The 21663-nt window shown below is 38.0% G+C and overlaps 1 protein-coding gene across 3 annotated transcripts in view; it reads left to right on the top strand.

The window, feature by feature from the left end:
* The window catches only part of PROS1 (protein S), a 34608-nt gene extending 13794 nt beyond the window's left edge, over positions 1 to 20814 (top strand). For 2 of the 3 annotated variants that reach the window (XM_074899365.1, XM_074899373.1), the window contains 8 exons: positions 5400 to 5521; positions 8011 to 8129; positions 10230 to 10419; positions 11389 to 11556; positions 12611 to 12779; positions 14345 to 14493; positions 15309 to 15522; positions 18446 to 20814. In XM_074899365.1, coding sequence (XP_074755466.1) covers positions 5400 to 5521; positions 8011 to 8129; positions 10230 to 10419; positions 11389 to 11556; positions 12611 to 12779; positions 14345 to 14493; positions 15309 to 15522; positions 18446 to 18591 — 1277 coding nt within the window. In that variant the 3' untranslated portion in view covers positions 18592 to 20814. The remainder of the gene's footprint in view (positions 1 to 5399; positions 5522 to 8010; positions 8130 to 10229; positions 10420 to 11388; positions 11557 to 12610; positions 12780 to 14344; positions 14494 to 15308; positions 15523 to 18445) is intronic. The other variant, XR_012633129.1, reaches the window with a different exon arrangement.
* The last annotated feature ends 849 nt before the right edge of the window (positions 20815 to 21663 follow it).

The following is a 21663-nucleotide window of genomic DNA, read 5'->3' as shown; positions in this document are numbered from 1 at the left end:
TGTTGCTCGCAAGGACACAAAAGTAGCTTCTTGCTGGCTATGAATCTTTTGCTCCATGGCTTTTACTGCAGCTTTCTTGTGAGAAAGCTTTGAACAGTGGTAATGATTACATATTCAGAAGTCTGCTCGTTGTCCAGTTACTATGGGATTAAAACATTACTGACAATTTTGTGTCTCTTCATGCACTGTAATGAGTAAAACTTCAGAATAACTAATCTCATTATCACTCCTCATAGTACTTTCTGCAGATACATGGGTTGCATCAAATTGAATTTAAGTGGTTTTTTTCTTCTGAATCATAGATTCCAAAAGATTGCAAGATGAGGATGTTGTCGAGCAAAGTCTTACCTCCTAGAAGGAGGATTATGCTTCTAAGCTTTCAGACCTTGTTGTAACCACATTAAATGAGTCACCAAATCCTGTCTAAGGACAGGATTGTGCAGACTGACAGGAACATAGCCTTATAGAAATACTAAATTACATTAATTTTTCATTGTCATATTGCATATAGGTGGCCAAATTCAGTTACGCTTTTTATAAAAGTCAAATTTACATACATTTATGCATAAACTATCTCTATGATGACAGACACAATTGGAGTGGAATAGAAGACTGTTTGGGGTTTTTTGCTACAGTTCTTCACACCCACATTCTGGGAGACACAATCAGTGGACGATATCTGTACAGTCTGGTCTTTGTTTCATAGAAGCCATATAATTTTGATTACAAAATTTGATTATCTTCTTCTCATCACCTTGGCAATTTCAAACACCTTGCCAAAAAAGGGGGTGGTGGGAATGAGTAAGTATGCTTATCATGCTAAAGGGGTCTGTCTTGCTGTCAGTATCAAGGAGGCAAACCAAGCCGAACCCATATTTTAAAGAATGACCTAAGTTTTCGCATGTCTTTACCCATATTCTTCTTCCTTCTCTGAAGGAGAAACTTCCCTTAAAGAAGTGACTGAACCAGTTAATCAAACAGCACAAAGTATGTCTGTATTTCAGGTATTAGTCCTTCCCTAGCACATTATCTGAAAATTTGAGACGTGAATTTCCACATGAATTGCTTAACACACATAAAACCCTGCCTACCCACATCCACGCTCTGGGGCAATCGCCATATTTCCCTAGCATTATATAGAGTAGCTCCCTTCCAGAAAATGGTATGCAGTTCCTTTGTGGCTGATTTTATCATAATTTAACAACTTACGTGAAGAAAGCTATTTAACCTTCCACTGAAAGCAGCTGTATAAACCCAGGATGCTTCTCAGATTCATGGGTTTGTGTGAATAGCTTCTGCTGACTGTTTTATGATGTGGGACTGACATTTGGACAGCCTTTGAAATAGCTCAAATGTGCAGAGATGCTGACTGCATCTTTGGAAGAATCTTGGAAGAAAAAAAGCAGGATAGTTATAGATTAAAAATAACCTCCAGAAAGCTTGGTCTCCTCCAGCCTGTGCATGTCAGCATTTCTGTAGCAGGACAATTAGCTCCTCACAGGGAGATCCTGCCATTTGGACTGATCAGGGATTCCAGAACATCTGCTGAGGAAGGAAACTTCATACCTATCCAAGAAGCTCGCCTGTCCTGCTACACCCTGGAGAGAGACCTTACCCTTCAGCAGTAGATTCAGTTTGGGTAATGGAAATTTACACCCCCGCAAGACTGAGGCAAGTCTCTGAGTAATTGATTTAATGGTAGAAATTCATCTGTCAAACTGTGTGAGAAGATTTTGTAATAACTTCATAAGTCTCTGTCTGCAGGCCCTGAGCCTGAGGAATGTACTCAAAATTAACTGCTGCTTTCAAAGAATTCAACACTCAGATTTACTCAAGTACTACTGGTCGGTCAACCCATGCTTGTAGTTTTGTTTTTGTACTGCTAGGTGTTCAAGTACTGGAAGGGGTGCAGGATCTTTCACAGAGAACGATGATTCCTAAAGTGTCTACACAGAATCATGCTCCTCTGGGAAGGGCATGGGAAGAGAAGTCCTTAGTGGAGTCTCTCTGCTCCAGTTCCTCTTGGGAGGTGTTAAATTTTTTATTTCCTTTTACATCTTGACAGTGAAGCAGGCTATAGGGTTGGGGTTTGGGTTTTTTTTTGGAGGGGTGGTTTGGGGTTTTTTTTTCTTCTTCTCACTGTGTGCTTAGGCCTAGGTGGATTTCTTGGCTTTCTCAAATCCCAAAATGATCATAACCAGAATGATTTCCCCCCCCCGAAAACAGGCAGGATAGGAAAGGATGCAGAAAGCATTCTCCTCATCCACTACATAGTATGGCTAAGCTACGTTTTGGATATTGTCATTGTTTCATTTGTATGCTAGTGAGGATGCAAAAACAGTGACAAAATCAACTTCATGTTGTAACACGTCATCTTGTTGTCTTAATTTTAAATAGACATAAGGTTGCCAGTCACCAGAAATTACTAGGAAGTAATCCCCTTTCACCAAGCTGAGCTTGCAATTTACTGAGTTAGGCAAGGCAACCCCCATCAAGACCATAAACTGTATAATGATTCTAAGTGGAAAGGAGTACACATGCCAAACAAAAGAGTAAGAGGTAATCTAGTTGTAGCTGGAGGAAATGAAGGTGTCAGTTGCAAATATGCATCAGCAAAATATTTCTTAACAGCTGACCAAATCCTGCCCTGTGACTGATATGCAAGCATTATTTCTGAAGCATATGCAAAGAAGTTTGAATAAGACTCCAAAATAAACACTTAGATATTACAACCCACCCTTGTGTCTTACTCCCCTAAGAAGTACTACAGGTGGCAGAGGCCAAAAATGAATGAAATAGGAATCAAACCATGAGTAAAGGGTTGGTAATTTACAGTTGCAGGAGTCTCCATGTATGCATAGATATCTATGTGCAAAGTAACACTTTTTAATAGAACAACTTTCTCATGTCTCAGCAAAGAGACTAGCAGACATCCACCTCTGAAGGGACTGTAATTTCAGACATAATGTAATTTATATGCTCATTATTTAAAACTAATTCAAGTTATGAGGATGCAATGCAGAAAACACATTCAAAATGTCAGATGAACTTCAAGAAACATTCAGTACTGTATTTCTAGATTAAAAATTCCTTTTACTCACTTAGCTGACATTTTGGATGGATGGATGGATGGATGGAGCACTTTGAAGGATCAGAGAGAAGCAGAAAAATCTCCTATATAACCTTTCTGCAACTGTGAACCTGAGACCAGTTAGAACTTGAACAATCCAAAAAGCCACAGTCATCAACTCTCCACTTACATTTTAGGAACTGTGTTCCAACCATCTTCTTTCCCCAGAACAGGAAAACACACTTGCTGGTCAAAGGCTGGAGGTCTTCCACGTGTCTTTATAGCGTATCCCTAGAGAATCCTCCCTGGACAGGCAGTGGAACAGTGTACAGAGCAGTTGGTTTGAGCTCACTGTTTATAGAAGTACCATGGTAGTAACACAGAGGATCCCCATTAAGAACCTTGTTTCTTTTCCCATCCCTCACCCCCTTCCAGGGGAGAGAGCTCTTCTCATGAAATGGAAGCAAAGAGGTGGTGGAGCTGGCTGTAGTGTGCTAACACCACGCTGAATTCTGCACAGCTTGACTACACTACAGATTTCTGTGTTCTGTGCCTTTCAGTAGAACGCCCAAGACACTTGATAGGCTTCTAGCATGCAGTGCAATCATTCTTAAACTTGCTAAGCTAGCTCAAAATGGCATTGAAACTCTTTACAAAAAGAGGGAGATGAAAACCTCACTGTTTTATTCCGTCAGCCTGCTAAGTTGCAGGAGACTGTTCTCAGCTTGGCAGAGGTAAGTAATCATTTTGGACCTAACAGAAGTGACTTGGAAGAGTCCTCAGTAGTTCATGCAAAGAGTGAACATGAAAGTTGGTATCACATAGACCAGTCTATACAAAGGCCCATCCTGCTTGTAAAGAACAGAGGGTAGAATAGGAGACAAGCAGAAGGAGGTAGAGATTATGCAAACACCAGCAGAAGACTGTATTTGAATCCTGTAGCTTACACAACCACGTATCAGCAGGAAAACTGACACAGCATGTGACTAGCTCTTGAGTAGAACTTTAGTTCTGGCTGTATTAACTGCAGTATGGAACAGTACAGCTTTTGATAAGGTCATATACAAGGGAATGTAAGCGTGAGCACAGACCCCTTGCAGTGATGACTTACGGCAAAGGTGAGGAAGAGGAGACATTTTAGTAATAGGGAACTCTTCAGCCAAACATGAGACCAGTTTTCTCAACCTATTAATGAACTGTTGGCCATTTAGATTAAGAGCAACTGCTAGCACTTGGCACAAAAGCAGCTTGCCCATGATCCTTAACTGCAGCAGAGGTAGAAATCAGAAGAGTATCCACAAGCTGTTAATCATTTTATCCTGTTTTGAAAGATTATGCATGCTCACTACAAAGTAACAATTTCTCCAATCAGGTTTTATGTTTTTTCAGATTTTTTTCTATTTTTTCTTTCTTTTTTTTTTTCTCTCTCCCTCAGGCAACAAAAAAAAAAAAAAAAAAAAAAGGATTTAAATCTTTAAAAAATGCTAACATATTATAAAACAGATTTTTTTAAATGCACGGATTGGTACAAAATTATTTATTTCAACTAGAAGAGCCATTTGTTTCAAAACAAGTATTGCAGTTTCTTTAATTGGAAGCCCAAAATCACCCTCATTAAAGTCTCTTATCCAGGAGAGATTTTGTTTCTGTATTAGAAATGTAAGTTACACTGACCTTTTACAAAACCTTTAGTTTCTAAATTATTTATTATGTACTGCCTACTAAATAGAAAATTAAGTTCCTTTACTTGGTTTAGCTTATTCACAGCTCAAATCAGATTGGTCTCCACAAATAGATGCTGTCTGAAACATAGTTATTTATGAGATTACTGTATGTTAAAAGGTATTTTTCCCTGAAATTATTTTAGGTTTATGTGAATAGAGCATGTCCTTTCTCCTCATACTTGCCATACATACTCTTCATACTCTAAGTTTTCGTGACATCTTATAGAGAAAGGAAGAGATCTGACCCAGAATGGCATTTCTGCCATAGATGGTAGTGATTTATTGAGGTCTCTTTCACTAATTCAGCCACCTTACAGCTCAGTTTCTTACTGCCTCACAAATCAGACCAAATTTTCCCCAGCTCTGCACACAAAGCTTCTATCAGATTGCTAGGTTTTATACACCCAGCAGGTAATTCTGGATTGTAAATTTTACATAGGAGACATCTATTAGCATTACTTCATCTGAACAGCAGTCACCTGTTGGATTCATGTTATGCCAGAGAACCCATCTTGTCCATTATTCCATTAATTTATTGTGTTAGTTTTCAGTCTGTGCCATGAATAATCTGACTACATCTTTCTGTTTGCTTCCATTTCCCCTAGATATTGATGAGTGTGATGAAAATGTTTGTGCTCAACTCTGTGTAAACTCTCCAGGAAGTTATAACTGCTATTGTGATGGCAAGAAAGGGTTCAAGCTCTCTAAGGACATGAAGAATTGTGAGGTAAAACTGTACTATGTAAAACTTCTTGCAGAAAATCACGAAGTTGGATATTTCTGGATGACAGGATAAGTTAGATTAAGGAAAATAGAAAGCTATTTGAGAGCTGACTCAAAATTGCTGAGAAAGTACTGGGGACTCTTAAGTTATGGTTTGGCTCACAAGCAGACCTGGTAGGGATTTGGATGCCATTCAGTTCATGCATGCTCATTTACGGGAATCCTGTCAAGAGAAGCTTGCCTTAGCCAGTCGTCTTTATTCCCTGCTGCTTCCAAAATGAGTCCCAGCTTTCACCTATCAGACAAATAATTCCTGTTCATCTTACTCAGAGCCAGAATACTCCATTTGTCCATATGTTCCCAGGTTTTCCTTAGACTGTGCAGAAGTTTTCACTCACTCTTTCAGAATTACTCTACGCTTTTACTGTTTGGATTGGAAAAAATTGATTGTTTTCCACAGTTCTCATCTGCTATAGCTTAAGAAAAAAGCACTGAGTAATACTTGCCAATTGAAGAACATCTTGCAGCCAAAATCAGCTTTCTTGCTTATTTTGAAAATTTACATTTCTTAGTAGCAGAAAGTTTGAAACTCTGGAGAATCCCAGTTTGAGGATTTTCTTGTGAGTGATTCCCTGTACACTTTGAAAGGCAGGCTGAGACTTGTTATGGTAAGTGAGCTCAGATAACTGCCAACAAAAAACCACCTCTAACACAGTGTAACAAAATTGGGTTTAAACAAGGTCTAACACAAGTTCTAGCATGTATGTATTATATCTTGTTTGTACTTTCTGAAATTTAATGTCTGAACAACACTTGCAGTCACTCTCATTTTGCTTATTCGTGATATAAGAAGAGTATTTTCTAGCCTCGTTACATGTTATTTTCAATACTGTTGTTCAGAAGTGATTAACTGTCTGAAAGTTAGTTTCAGGCTTTTTAATTGGAAAAAAAGTAGTTTAATCAGCTGAAAGTATACACAGTCGAAAGATTAGTGGCACTAGCACACATAAAATGAAGTAGCCATAAAATTCAGGATGAGCACCTATATATTTAATGAAACTGCTGCGTGATGAATACAGAAGTCAGAGTTTGGGAAATGCATTGTTAACTTTTACCAAAGTACAGTGTGTCTTGAGAACAAAAAAGCCCTTCACACCTATTCTTGAGCGTTCTTTTCTGTAGGACTACTATACTGCCATCATATAGAAGATATTCAAGGGGTGTTTTGAGAGATAACTTTAGATCAAAGAGGCTTTTAGGCATCTACTAGTCAATGAGGCACGTGCTCTAAACTGCATTCTGGAAGAGTTTCCCCACCTCTTTCCAAATGCAGAGCCTAGTTCCTTGTACCTAAAGGGAATATGAGTGCTCTACTTTTAAAACAAAACTGTAGATATTACTTTAATTATAACATCACAGTTTCAGAAGACAAAGAAGTCAACAATGCTGTAGAATGACCTGACATTTGTTTACTGAATGTTTTGCTAGTTTAAACTTGTGCCACACAAAGTAGGCATTATTCCTGGATATAAACATCTCTGTTTAAAACTTCAGGTAGATGAATACCTGAAAGAATAAGCACCCTTTTTTTTCCCCACTGCAGTTGGCTGTGGTTACTCACATTGACTTTGGCTAGAGCATTAGGATTAATACCAGTTTTATATACTGTTGTAGGCCTTTCAGTTGCCACAAATACTTAGAACTTCTTTTACAGTTTTCCTGAGAATGTAGTCTTAAGAGCTTCACATCCCCACTTACAGTTGTCAGAAATATTAATTTATTGCTATTCCAACAGAATTGTGGTGTTGATTTCATTAACATTCCTTTCCATAGCTCAAACAGGACAAGTACATTCACAGACCAGCCAGATAGAAGCATTTTCTATTAATCTGTTACTTAATCCACTTGTGAATTGTTACTTTTTATTCCAGGTAAATCATTCTTGTAGTAGTAGAGATTGTTCAACTATGAATAGTTGTACATCAATATTGATAAAGAAAATAAAAGGTGATTTTTAAATTTTTAAAAAATTAAATCTTCTCAAGACACAGCTCATTCCCTTCTAACACCTGATCCGGTTTAGATTCCAGAGAACTTTAATAATGGAGCCTGGCAAGACCCTAGTAGGTGGGTGTCACAGGTTCCTGGTGAAAGGAAAGCACCTGATGGAAGATTTGAATTCTTGATTCAAATACTAAATATTAGTTCCAATCCACCAGAACTGCATTTCAACCTAAATCATCCTCCAACAGCTTAAATAACAGACATTTCAAGCAAAATGAAAAACACACCCCTTCATTTGTACATAGGTGTTCAAGTTTTAAAAAAGAAAAACAAAAAAGAAAAACCAGAGGTAAGCCATTGCTTTAAAAAAAAAAAAAAAAGGGGGGGGGGGGAAGAGGACAGGCTGAAAGCCAACAATACAATAGGAATTGCTTCATGAACTATTACAATGCATTAACATCTTTTTTTTTTATTCTCTGCCATTTTCAGTCTGTTACTGCATGTGTCCCACTGAACCTTGAAAAGAATTATGAACTGCTTTACCTGGCAGAGCAATTTTTAGGAACTCCTGTTCTGTACTTAAAATTTAAATTGCCAAATGTCACAAGGTAAGCATTTGCTATTGATAACAGTATGCATTGAAATTATGGACATTTGTTTCCATTAATTTTCTGAGGGTTTAGAAAGAATGCATTGCATGCGTCAATTATATCACCATCTCCCCCCTGGTTAAGACACCTTTGTATGGAGAATGCCTTACTCAGGTTCCTACATACGCTGGCACTTAGAGGAAGCTGGAGTCATTTGAAAGTGGACAGGCCAGAGTATTGTGTCCAGAGTCAGTTTACAGCATCTTTTATTGGTTGTACTGTGTCCTGGAGCCACCTCCTCCGTGTAGACAGCAGCTCTCTTACTTGGAAAAACTAAAAGGTCAGCGAGTTTCTTCCAGATACCTCGGAAGCAGGTAGGAGGCAGTAGCAGCAGTGTCCCAGCCAGGAAAGAGTGCACAGCTAGAGCAAGGCATGCACCACTGGCATTCAGAGGGGATCATATCAATGAACAACATCTAGTTGTTCATCATCTTCCAGCCATGACCATCCTGTTTACCACTTGTAGGAAGAGGTGTATGGGCTGAAAGAGTTCAAAGAGGTCCAGACTTGAATGGGCAAAAAAAGGAAGCAGACTGAGGGCAGTAAGTTTCATAGACAGTAGGTCCCATTGGTTTGTGGACATGAGAGCAAAAAGATTGGTGCTTCCTCGTGACAGAAGTTTACTTTTCCTCTGAAGGAAAAAGCAGGGCTTGGGGAAGGTGGGAGGCAGTGATACAGGAAGGCATTTAGAATTCTCAACATAAAATTCAGATGTTATATGAAAGTAATTATTGTACAACTTCCAGTTATATATGAGAATGGCTTTTGTTTGGATGTTGCTGCCACTTCACTTGTGCTCTGGCTAGAAGCTGTGACATGTTACACACATGCTGTTGAGAAGCAAAACCAGGCCAGTGCTTCCCTCCCACCCCAGTGCTTCCTTTCACAGGGTGTTCCAAGGACACTGATAGAGCCCAGTACCTTGTCTAGAGCACCGTCTGTATGATTTCCTTTACAGCTGTCAGAGCAATTACTAATGGTAGTGACCCCTTTATTACTCTTGAACTTCTTGGCTGCGGCAGCTGAAATTGCAGTGTTCCTTGAATTACTGACCAAACAATTTGAGGGTAACAGCATCAGCTGCTGTTGAGCTGGTGATCCCCAGAGCCTCAGAACCATACAGAAGGACATAAATATTGGAATAGCAGCAGAGGAAAAAGTTCTCAAGTTGACCAGGCATTAATGCTCTCCTGCAAGACCTTTCTAAGATGATAAATGTTTGAAGCTATCTTAATAGTCTCTGTATAAATACAGAATGATTTCTCTGTGGGTCTGCATGAGAAGCAATGGCATCTAGCGGACAAAGAACAAGACTGAGAGTGAAAGTGACCCAAGTTCTTAATTACAGCTCCCTTACTTGTTGCTTTTGGTGTCTTCAGCAAATTCTAACTTTCAAATGCTTTATTTTCTCCTTTCATTCTTAATCTATTTTATGTAGTCCAAAAGTTCTAGGAGACAAGGGCTGGTTTTTGCTATACTTACACTCTCTCTCTTCCACTGTACAGATGCTATCGTGTAAACTGTAATTTTGCTACATACACACATTCAACGAACTGGCAAGATCCAGACAACAAATCCTGGAATTAGAGAATGACGTATAAAAGGCAGCAGTAACCAAAGCAAATTGCTGGGTTATAGCTGTTGTCAGACAACACTTGACAACCCTGTTGTACTGAAGCCCATCATAGATCATGTATTTTTTCCGCATCGCATCTCCACAAAATGCAATAGGAATATTACATCTATCTTCTTACTCAAGGGAGTGTGATATCCTTCACATGTAAAGCTCATAGCAGATTTGGGAACTGAACCAAGGCTCTTTCAAATCCCAGCTCACGGCATTAATCTCAAAACTTTTCACTCAATTTGGATGAACAAGGCTTACATTAGATTCTGCTATTGGCTAACCATGTCCAAATATCACAACTGCTCAGATACAGACTTGCTACAAGGTTCATACCTATGATTTTTTTTTTTTACCCTACTAATGAGTTATCCTAGGCTATACAGTATTTCATATTTCCTGTCTTCTTATTAAGATTCCTTCTTCAAACTCAGATTTACAGCAGAATTTGATTTCCGGACATATGATGCAGAGGGAGTTATACTATATGCAGAATCCCTTGACAATACAGCATGGATCTTGCTTGCTCTTCGTGATGGGAAGATTGAAATTCAATTCAAGAATGAATTTGGAACAAAAGTCACCAGTGGAGGCAAAGCCATTAATGATGGACTGTGGCATATAGTAAGCTGGGTTTTCTTCTTCCGGTTCCTTCCTTTAACCCACTATGGGAATATTCTGTCTTGATAAGTAAAGTAGGGAGAAACTAAGCAATTATTAAAAAAAAAGCTTAAAATGATGCCCTCAAATCCCAGAATTAAATAGCAACCAAGAAACACACAAGAATGCCTTTCACATCTGGAAAATTGTGGCACCTGTTTACAATCAAGAAAGTGGTAATTACCTCTAGCTGGCAACATAAGAACTATTCTTTGTAATCATGAAAAAGGAAGCAGCAGAATATTAAGTAAGTGTGATTGCATGGTCAAGTGCATAGTTATTAGATACTTTGTCTAGATAACAAGTATTGCATTTACTATACCAGAAATCCATCTTGTTCTTCAAGCTTGCATACCTAAGATGAAAGGACCATTCTATAACTCACACCAGATTAACATCATTGATTAGATTTTGTTTGTTTGTTTTCAAAGGAGGTCAAGAGAAGCTAGGATTCTGTGTAGACCTAGCTCAGTTTAGTGCAACTTCCCTGAGATTAAAAATCTACTTTAATGCCTAATAATAGCAGGAGCAAGCATTGAATCTATTTTGTCTATGCCCCATCTGAAGATTCAATCTTCCATAGCAGTCTGCAGTGACATGGAGAACTGTATGCCAAATGTGGATTGGATATAGAGCAATTGTAAAAATCATCATCCTGCAAACTTTGTAGCTCATAGAGCAAACTAGTCAGCTGCGTGGGTTCTAGGGGTAAGGTGGGTGTGGAATGTAAGATCATCCTCCTGTGGATCCATGTGCCATGGATGTGGACAGTTGTCATGACTGAAGTTTAAATATGCTGAAAATATTGACTACATTAGAACTATTTTATGTTAGGTTTAGAGAAACACTAGTAATGCTTTATACAGGTGTATGTAATTAGTACTTAAAATATCGTACATGTTTGTGTATGTAATTATTTGTATTTAATTCTAGATATCAGTTGAAGAACTAGAACACAGCATCAGTGTAAAAATAGCTAAAGAAGCTGTGATGAGTATTAACAGCCCAAGAACTCTTTTTAAACAATCACAGGGTTTTTTGGAAACTAAGGTGTATATTGCAGGATTACCTCGCAAAGTGGGCAACGCTCTGGTTAAACAGGTAACTAAAATAGTAAGAGTAATGTTGTTTAATACTGTTCTGTTCTTTCTTTGGTTTTGTATTGTTTACTTAGTAGTCACAGAGGAAGGAAGAGTGGTGTGGAATACATTTAGAAAATGAAAATCAGGTTATTAAACCACTGTTTGGAAAATAAATATGCATGAAGCTTCATAGTCTGTCCTCAGGTTTCAGTTGTAAAAACACAGCACTTAGGGCTAATCTTTCAGGATTCTGTAGCCTGTTTCCTAATTTAGCTTTAAGATTCCCTAAATAATCACCAATTCTGCTGCGAGAGCATTTCAGAGTGATTCACGTTTCTGGTGCTGGCTTTTGCTAGGCTCCGAATAGGTATAGGCAGCACAGTGAGCTTTCATTTTTACTACGAAAGGTTTTATAATAGCCCAGGCTAGACAAGATCCATGATTCTTTCAGTCTTCTATCCTCAACAACTGTGTCTTATGCTGAGGATGGGTACAGTCAAGTTGCCTCAACTGTCTGCTTCACAGTCCAGGAGCCCTCAAACTAATTGTCAGTCTAAATGGAGATACAAGTAACAGTACAGTAGAGGCTGCATTTTTTTTTTCCCCATTAAAAAAAATCATTTTTGCTCAAGGTGACACAGAGAGAAAAAAAAATATGAAGCAATACAACAACATCTCCTCACCCAATAGAAAGTAATTCTAGAAATTTCTTTGTACTTTGGTACAAGAAGATGAAACCTTGAACAAGGAACAGTGCTAGTGATCATTGTCTTTCAGCTACAGAAAAGCTGTTGTGACCTAAATGTAAGGGACAGCATGAGCTTTAAAAATTGAAGCAAACTATTTTGTAAGGATCACTGGCATTAAAATGGGAAATGTTATTAAATCAGAAATGCCTGAAGTACTAAATGCATTCCATTTGTTTTCTCCCAGTGGCAGTGCTGTAACCTATAGTATTGATAAGGCTATTATCAGCTTCCCAGAAATAAGTTGATATGTAAATTAATGCTTTATTATTAACATTTTTAAAACAACTCTGAATGCAAACACCTAGTGCTGTAATTCTTCTACAGATTAACCCTCGGCTAGATGGGTGCATTCGTGCCTGGAACCTGATGAATCAGGGACACTCAGGTGTAAAAGAAGTTATTCAAGAAAAACAAAGTAAACACTGTTTAGTAGCAGTGGGGAGAGGATCTTTCTATCCTGGCACTGGAACAGCAACTTTTCAGATAAACTATAGTAAGTATTTTTCTGTGTCTATTACTATATTTTTTGTTGCACTGGTGATGGAACTGATGAATTGTTAAAAGAAAAGAAAAAAAAGGGGGAACTAACACAAACTGAGCTATACACCAGTGCATCCAGCAATGATCTCCCATAACTTCTGTTAGAAATTTGCTCGAATGAGAATTCTGATCTCATTGGTCTCATCCATTTAATTTCTGAACTGCTCTAGGTTAGGAAGCATATTCTTTATTTGCAAAGGATGGGCACTGTTGAACACATTCACCTTACAAAGATCTGTCCCCTGTTCATCAATGGGGAAAGCTATCACATTACTGACAAAAAAATAATATTGGGGATGGATAGTTTTGTGTGTGCAATTCTGCTTTTAAACAAACTTCCTATCTAGAGGTTTTAGATGCATCTCTTGCTCCTTCCTGAACCCAGAACTTTCATGCCTGACCTCCTGCCCTAATTTCAACATTTTCCACCTGAGAGCACAAAGCAAAACACTCCTTGAGCATTGTCCCAAACCCTGTTGCCATTAAACTCTTCCCTGTCCAAATACTATGCTACCCTTCAGCCCTGCTCTGAACCCAAATCCTTTTCATGCCAGGACGTGCTCTTCTTTCCCGGTCCTTTTCTTTAAACTCCTTAGCCCATTTCAAAAGTTTTCTCCAAATTTTTATATTCTGTGCTTCTAACCAGCTTATATCAGAGTTTCCTACACTACTTAAGTTTCCTCAACTTTCCTCCCATTCATTCACTAACACCATACTGCCATGACTCCTCCTGACCTTTGTGTTTAGGGCTGCTGCCATGACTCTACCCCCTCTCCTTTCTGTTCTCACCCCATTTCCGCAAATTCAAGAGGCTGCCCACACCTACTACTGTCCTTCTATGAGCTGTTAGAGCCCTCTGTCTCCCTGCCCATTTGGCTCTGTGTAGGAATATAACCTCAACTCGTATTGTAGGATTTCTGCTTTCTCGAGAAACTACTAGAAATCAAGAAACTACTAGATTTGACTGGGGTGGTTGTGGAGGAGAGACACTGGAAGAAAAGATACAGAAGATGACAAATACCTCTTTAAATACTAATTTTTATGTTGGCTTCACTGTGAACGCATCATAGGAAATTATGTTTGCACCATCTGCATGTTTACTTTCCACACCTGCATATTCCCATTTTAATAGTGGAACTGCTTTGGAATATAAAAGTGTATGAGAACTGCCAATCTTCTACTCAGTGGCAGCAATTTATGAGTAAATTAAGTTTTGGGGGTTAATTTTGAACTGACTTCTAATGAATGTGGCACTTGTTCCATGTTAGAATGGAGAAGGTAGGAAAAAGAAGTCCAGTAAGCACAGAAGATTAGGGAAGATGCAGGATTAAACGTTTTTCTGCTTGGGTTTTGGTTTTTTTTTTTAGTTCTTTCCAAAATTTCCAAAGTTCCCTTTTTTTCTGGAGATTAGAAATAATTTTTCCACAGTGGGAACAGATTAAATTCTAATTTTTAACACCATATTAATTTTTCATTAGCAGGTGGATTTATTAATGTCAATTATTCTTTTTAAAACAGATAATCTTGACAGTGCTGAAGATTGGCTAATAAATGTGACTATGACTATTCGCCCATCCGCAGACACTGGTGTTATGTTTGCCTTGGTTTCTAATGAAACAGTGCCTCTTGCTATGTCCATAGTGGACTCTAATTCTTCTGACTCACAGGTGATCTTACAATTATCATAGCAGCTGATATATGCATATAAGTCACACCTCTGGTTTTTGTCTCACTTAACTTACTACTCCATTTGTGAAAAATTAAACAAAAAAAAAAGCTACTGTGGAGTTTTTTTGGAGCTGGTAGGCTGAATTAATATTTTGAAAAGCACTTAGACTTTATAGTGCTGGGCAGAAAATATATTACTATTAACAATTGCTACAACAGTGAGTAAGCACTAAGTACTCTTATGTCAGGTACAACCCATTACATCATGTCGTCTTCAACCATTCCTTCCCAAAGCACAAAGCAGAAACAGGAACATGACAGGAGTAGAATGATGATATTATAGTAATGGCATTATGTTAGTTTTGATGTATAAACAGATCTTTTTGTCCTTAAGTTTCCATTTACATCTGTTTACATCGGGCATTCCAAGACGGAGCGTGATTATACACCATGGCTAATCCATGCTTTTGCCTAAAGTAAGAACTGTAGTGAACACTTGATTACCTTTGAAACTGTAGCGGTACTCCTTTTGCCCATAAGAGAAACAGGATTTCACCCTAGAACCATAGCCAAGGATTTTTTACAGTGAACATTCTCACTTCTGAATTTAAGAATATAAATGAATGGCATTCATCACCAAAGATGATGATTATACATCAATATCAGTAACTTTCCCAACTTAAGGTACCAGTTTTGAAAATTTGGCTCCTAACATTTTCTTCTACTTCCAAATATAAAATGCATCAGACCTAAGTATAGCTGCGTGTTAAAGTTATACATGACATCTTTTGTGACCTACCATTCTTCCCTTTAGAAAATCATTGTGACCATTGGAAACATCACTGTTGCACATCTGGAATCAAAGAAGTTATGTACACCCAGGAAGGTGCTGATTGGACTTCTAGTAACCAAACAACAACTTGAACTGTCTGTTGATTCACAGACAGACAGAAGCAATTCAGAGCAACTGTCTATCCTGCATCAAGCAATGATGGCAGATGTTGTTACCTACTTGGGTGGCCTGCCAGGTGAATGCTATTTCTTTTCATTAATTATTGTACAAGCCTGATTATATTCAGCCTTACCCAAGCTAGAAAAAGCCTACAACTATACAAAAGCAAACAGGTTTTTTTTCTCCCCCCAAGTGTTTCTCATTTCATCCAGTCTATTCAGCTTTTGAGGGAGCCTGCTTTTCAACTGTAGCATTATTAAGTCCATTAAAAGGCATGAGTCTCTAGAGGCTTGAATTTAGTAAATGTCTTTATTTTTGAGCTGGGGAGGAGTGAGCATTGCATATTTCTGAAATGCCACCAGCTGGCACAATTTAGAACTGCATCAAACTTGTAAGAAAACCAGGCATTTGTAAGTAAATTGTCAGAAATGCGGAGGCAGGAGTCAGGAATATGGTTTTAGCAATTAAACTCTGGGAAATAGATGACTGGCAATCGTTATGAGACAGAAAATGTGTTGAAACATTAAATATTTTGTTTAAAGCAAGCTGCGAGTGTATCCCCAGTCCTAAGCCATGTACAAGCATTATTCTGTACAAAAACTGTACACATGCTTATCTATAAAAGTAGTTTGACTTCAGGGTGAATCGTGAAGAAAAATGGCATTACCACAGATGAGGAATTTTCAATAGCTAAGATCTTCAGACTTGAAAATTGGTAGAGGAAAGACACCATGCTTACAGTGTTACTACTGGCAGAGCTTTTCTGTATCCTCTATTAAAGATATTTTAGGGAGAATAAGTCACAATTCCTAAGGAAATTCAAGAGTTTGACCAACGCAGTCTTGAATTAATATGCACTGTACATGTAGGCTGCCATGTCATAGCACTGCCCCAGCTACTGCTGGTCTTTATCTGCAGTGTGCTGCTTCTGCAGAAGACAAGGGTACACGGGAGTAGAAAGAGGGGAGGAATTGTGTACTCAGTGGAGATGATCTCTTTAGGCATTCTTTCCGAGGTACCATACACAGGAGATGTTGGAATTACGGTTCCACCCTCTAGACTTGCTTGTCAGAATAGAAGCACGGTGCTTAGGGCAGCACTGCAGGTACCACAGCTTCTGAAATGGTGGTTGCCTCAATATTCAGGCCCTTGTGTTGGAATTTACTTGTTCTCTACAAGTCTTCGTACACTGGTAATCAAGGATGTAACAAGATTTAGGCACCAAATATGACAATTTCTTCTCTAATTTGTTTTTTTTAATGGATATGCAATATCTTGGAAACCAGATAACCAGGTGAATTCAATTCAAATTGTAGAATGAGAAGAATGCAGTACTGTCACACACCACAAGTCATTTTGTAATACCTGCTTACTTTTAAAAGAGAGGTGAAGTCAGTATTTACTTAGTAGAGGTGAGTCAGTAGGTTAACTGAGTCATAGTAATGTAACTAAGATTCTGGTCATTTCTTAGACCTCTTCATCTTGATATTTAAATCTCTTTCTTGTACATTGCCAGCAGCTGTGTAATTGGCATCTTAAGAGCTAAGACCTTGGCTTCAGTCATACATCCCAAATAGATAAGGAGCAAGTATTAGTTACTTGCTGCTCCTTAAAAGTTAAGTGTAATCCCTCAATTTTAAAAGGTATCTTGAACGTGCAAATTAACAAAGAACCCTCTGTATCTATGAACAGTTTCTACTTCAAGGTCTCAAAAAAGGACAAAAGCCCCCACGTTATCCAAAGGAGCCTCTGACAACAATCTGCTACCAAAGAGAAAAAGTAATATAGGAAAATACTTTAGGTCCCTGTGTACAGTCAGTTTGGCTGCACTGATTCATTTACTCACTCTAACTCAGCCCTGAAAAGCCTCTGGAATTACTGAACAGTATAAAAAAGTAGGTAAGGATCCCCACACTGAGCTGCAGTGCACAGAACTGTATGGGTAAAAGGCATCTTACAAAAATACACGTTTCATGAAGACCAGAAGTCCCCATTTTTGATACAAGTTTCTTCAAACTAGTAACAGCATTGAGAATATGCCTCTGTTAATTCAGCACAATCAGTCCAGGCTAAATGAGATTTGCACAGTTCTGTGACAGCAGTGTTACCTTCACTGCAGTAAAAAGGCAGAAGGACACGATTCTACAGGACTGTTTATGCAGTACCTCAGCTTACAGCAAAATAAAACGACAAGGAAGCAACATTTTTTGTTCCCCAGACAATCAAGTCTATCTTCCAAGAGTGATAGGACCATTAACGTCAGAAAAAAAAAGATGATGCTCTTGAGATAGTTTCTAGTCATTGTCATTCTACTTGCTGAAGGTGCTTGAATCACCTTATGTTTACCTTGTAAAAATTCAGTTGTACCCTAAGACCTAAGGGCAATGCCTTCTTGATTTTGTACTTGACATATTGTTTCCTGGAAGCATATCCATGATCTGATGTTGCCGTAACCCAAACAATACCTAAATAAGCAATAGATAAAGTGAATCTTTTCCAGAGAATTCACTTTGAAGAAACAGTAAGGAAGCAATAAAATGTGTGGAGTTCCCAGGGGTCCACTATCTGAGAACTTACAGATTTTAATCCAGAGTAGCTTTCTGGCAAAAGCAAGATGGTTCTTTTTGTGAACTCTAAACCCATAAACATCTGTTTGTACATCAGGACAAGAACAGTGCACTCAAGGAAACAAACTGTTGGTTCACTGTTGTTAGTGCAGGAAATGCTACTAAGAAAAACATTCAAGTAGTTAGATTTCTGGATGGGAATAGACTTCTAACGCGTATTTCAAATTTTACTGACCTTTCTCAGCTTTGCTGACTTTATCTCAGTCTTAAAGAAAAGGGAGAAGAACTTAAGTGTTTCCTGCCAAATTGCTCTTTTCTCCCATAGCTGACTAATGGATGGGGAATGGAATATTCCCCATGTTTTTGCTAATCTGAAAAATACATAAGAATTTGTGTGCCTTGGCCTAATAAATTGAACGTGTTTCTGTGCAGATGTTCCTCTGGGTGCTACGTTGGTAACTGCTTTTTATAATGGCTGCATGGAGGTGAAGGTCAACAACAGACAGCTGGATCTGGATGAAGCCATTTTTAAACACAATGACATTAGATCTCACTCGTGCCCACTGATCATGCAGTAACTATTCAATTCTTAATTTAACTTTTTTCTTTCATATATAATTTGTGTAATTAGTCTCATGCCATAATGAAACCTGTGTTATTTTATTCAAGATGTGCCAGGAAAATAATCAACAGCATGTTTTTCCTCCCTTTTATACAGGATGGGGGAAAAAAAAATCCCCTCTCTCTTCAGCTGTAGAAACAGTCAAGATCAAAATTCTGTAAAAAGTTCTTTTATTCATATCAGTGATAAATCTTGAAGCTAGATTTATTTTCCATGTTGATACTATGCCCTTGATACAGTTAGTTTGGAGAGAAAGTTCAGGAAGTTCTGTTTAGAACCAATTTACTTCTCATTTTTTTATATGTCAGCACAAAGTTCAAAGTTGAAAATTTTGCAATGTATTTGAATCTAAACAAAACAAGTCTTATTAAACTTTTCCAAGCATAACATGAAAAGAAAAATCTCTACAGGTTTTGTAATACGTGCTTTTGATAAAGGAAAAAAATACCCTGAAATCCACAGCCCAAGCTCTCTGTGAATATGTTTACAAGGTTGTATCAATAACGGTAATACAAAAACATTTAAGTTTTGAAGTTGCAAGTAGCTCACTTTTTGAGAATAGCTTTTGTTATACTGTACTAGCTTTAGTTCTTCTATCTTAGGAACCCAGCTTTAGACTTTTAGTAGAGTTCTGGATCAGGTCAGGTACTTTACTTTCAAAGTGGGTTAGAATACACCCCAGGCAATTTTGGAAAACAGAAGAGATGGCTTGAAACAAGTAGCTCCAGTCTTCATCATAAGACAAACTGGAATTTGCTAAGTAGAGCTGAAAAATTGCAGCAAATATTTCTTCCATTCGTGACAAATCTAGCACTCCTCAATATGAGCACCTCCAATGGTCCATCATACTGCCTTTATTTAGGTCAAGGTGCATTTACAGAGCCCCAGAAGAGATTTGTGAGCCTTGTTGCAGTTGTGTTTCTAATGTGCTTGAAAGCCTAAATTTTGCTAATAACATCAGAATGTGTAGCCATATTCTGCTCAGCCAACAGGTAATTAGAAAAGTATTGTTTTCCTCAGGTGTGCTCTTTTTAAGCTTTTCTAATATTTCTTTAACATCATTTGAGTGTTCTTTCCACTTCCAACCTCATTTTCACACAAGCAGAAGCCTCCCTGCGCAGCTCACCTAGTGGTTTTCTTAATCCCAAACCAAATAAATAGCAAGAGAATTGCTGTAAATGATGGATATATACTCTCATCCATCAACCAGAGAGACATTTATCTGCCAGGATTCTTGACCCGAAGTTTGCTTTCTTCACTTGAGACACTAAAGTGAAACGTATATACAGAAGAATGGATTGTGACAACATTCATTTTGAGGATTGCCTTTCTCCAGAGATATTCCCAGTGACATTAATGAGGTTTCTTTCATTGTTGAGTACTAACATTAGTACATCAGCATTGCAGAATCTGAGCCCATCTTTCAACATTATTACTTTGTCTGAGGTTATTGTTAACTTCATTTCCCACTTGTGTAAGGTAATACAGAATTTGTGCCGACTTTCACACCAGCCAGCCTCAGTACAGCCTTTGAATCTGTTCCGCCCTGGTTCATACATAGCTGCTTATCAGCAGTAATACCATATGGCTGACACCCAGGGGCTGATTGCCAGTGAACTTTTCTAGGATGGCATGGGGAGGAAAAAAAAAAAGCTTTGATTTCTCCAGACTCCATGGAAGGGAAATGACTTCAGGAAAACATCCCTCCCTGCTCTCCTCCCATCCCAACACTAAAATAAGCAGGTCTTGCATGCAAGGTGGAGCTGAATTGGGACAAACACACCTGTGATCATTTGTAGTATCTCAACAGCACCCACTGAATTCTGGAAAGCCCTTCAGTCAGCCTCTGCCTTGTACAACAAACGCAGAAATGATGAGATGAGGAACACAAAGTAAAGTGTCAGCAATACTCTAAATGGTTATGTTGGCCTGTGCGAACAGAAGAAAAGGTTTGCCTGGGTTTTTTTAGGTTTTGTTTAAGTGTAGTAAATGGTATAGAGATGAAATGAAAGAAAAAATAATTTTCTTAAACAGACACCATTTCTTTTTGTTTTAATGAAATAATATTTTAGGGGTTTGTAGTTATAATGAAACCTCTGCACTTTTTTTTTTTTTTAAATGTAAAAGTGCCTCCCTATTGTAAGAATTAAATAAAGCAGCATTTGCAAATTTCTTTTCATTTTAAGTTGTACTTGCATATCTTTGTTTGCTTTCACTGTGCAAGATTTATTCTAGTGGTCAAATGGCTTATTTGAGAGATTGTGATAATCTTCAGCATCAGAGAAAAGAATTGGCTTAAATTAATATGCTATCTAAATAGGCATCTATATCCTCTGAATAAGTTTTTAAGTTTATTAGTTGTTTAGTATTGCCTGAGGAAATTAAGCTTTGCTTAAAACTACAAGTGGAAGAAAGGAGATCAGTGAAGTTACTGATTCATATCTTTTCTCCATCAGACATATTTAATTGTATTTTTAGGCATAATCATTTCAGCAAGGGCCATTCAGTGTTTATATAGAACAGCTGGACCTGCTCTGTGCTTTTTCAGCTCCTGTGCACCAAGTGTTGCAAGTCAGTATGTCCTAATTTCCTTGAAAATGAAATCTAATCATGAAATTAGATCTCATTTATACTAGAGCAGCCTCCTGCTTACATGCCTGATCCAAGTTTACATGCTTTAATGCCTCCTGATAGACTGAGTGCAAACACCTTCACTAGTGATACTCGAGATTAGCTCTAGACCTGTCATCTTGAAAGAAAGAGAGGCCAAACTCATTTTCAGTCTTTCTAGCCCTGCTTATCACTGAACAATAACTGATTTTGATGTCATTAGTCATATGTACATATTTTGTTGCCTCAGCAACCTTGTTATATCATAACCATCCTCCTGATTTGGGAGCAATTTCATGTTTCATCTGCAAAAAGGAACAGTTATGTACCAAAAAAATAAGATAAAAGGAAAACCGTAACAGCTAATTCCAAAGGGATAAGTAAGGCATCACTTTGTGAATAAAAAAAACCCAAAACA

This window comes from Athene noctua, chromosome 1, assembly GCF_965140245.1.
Source record: "Athene noctua chromosome 1, bAthNoc1.hap1.1, whole genome shotgun sequence".
Lineage (NCBI taxonomy): Eukaryota > Metazoa > Chordata > Aves > Strigiformes > Strigidae > Athene > Athene noctua.
The sequence above is the reverse complement of the archived record's forward strand: the minus strand, read 5'-3'. Positions and strand labels throughout refer to the sequence as shown.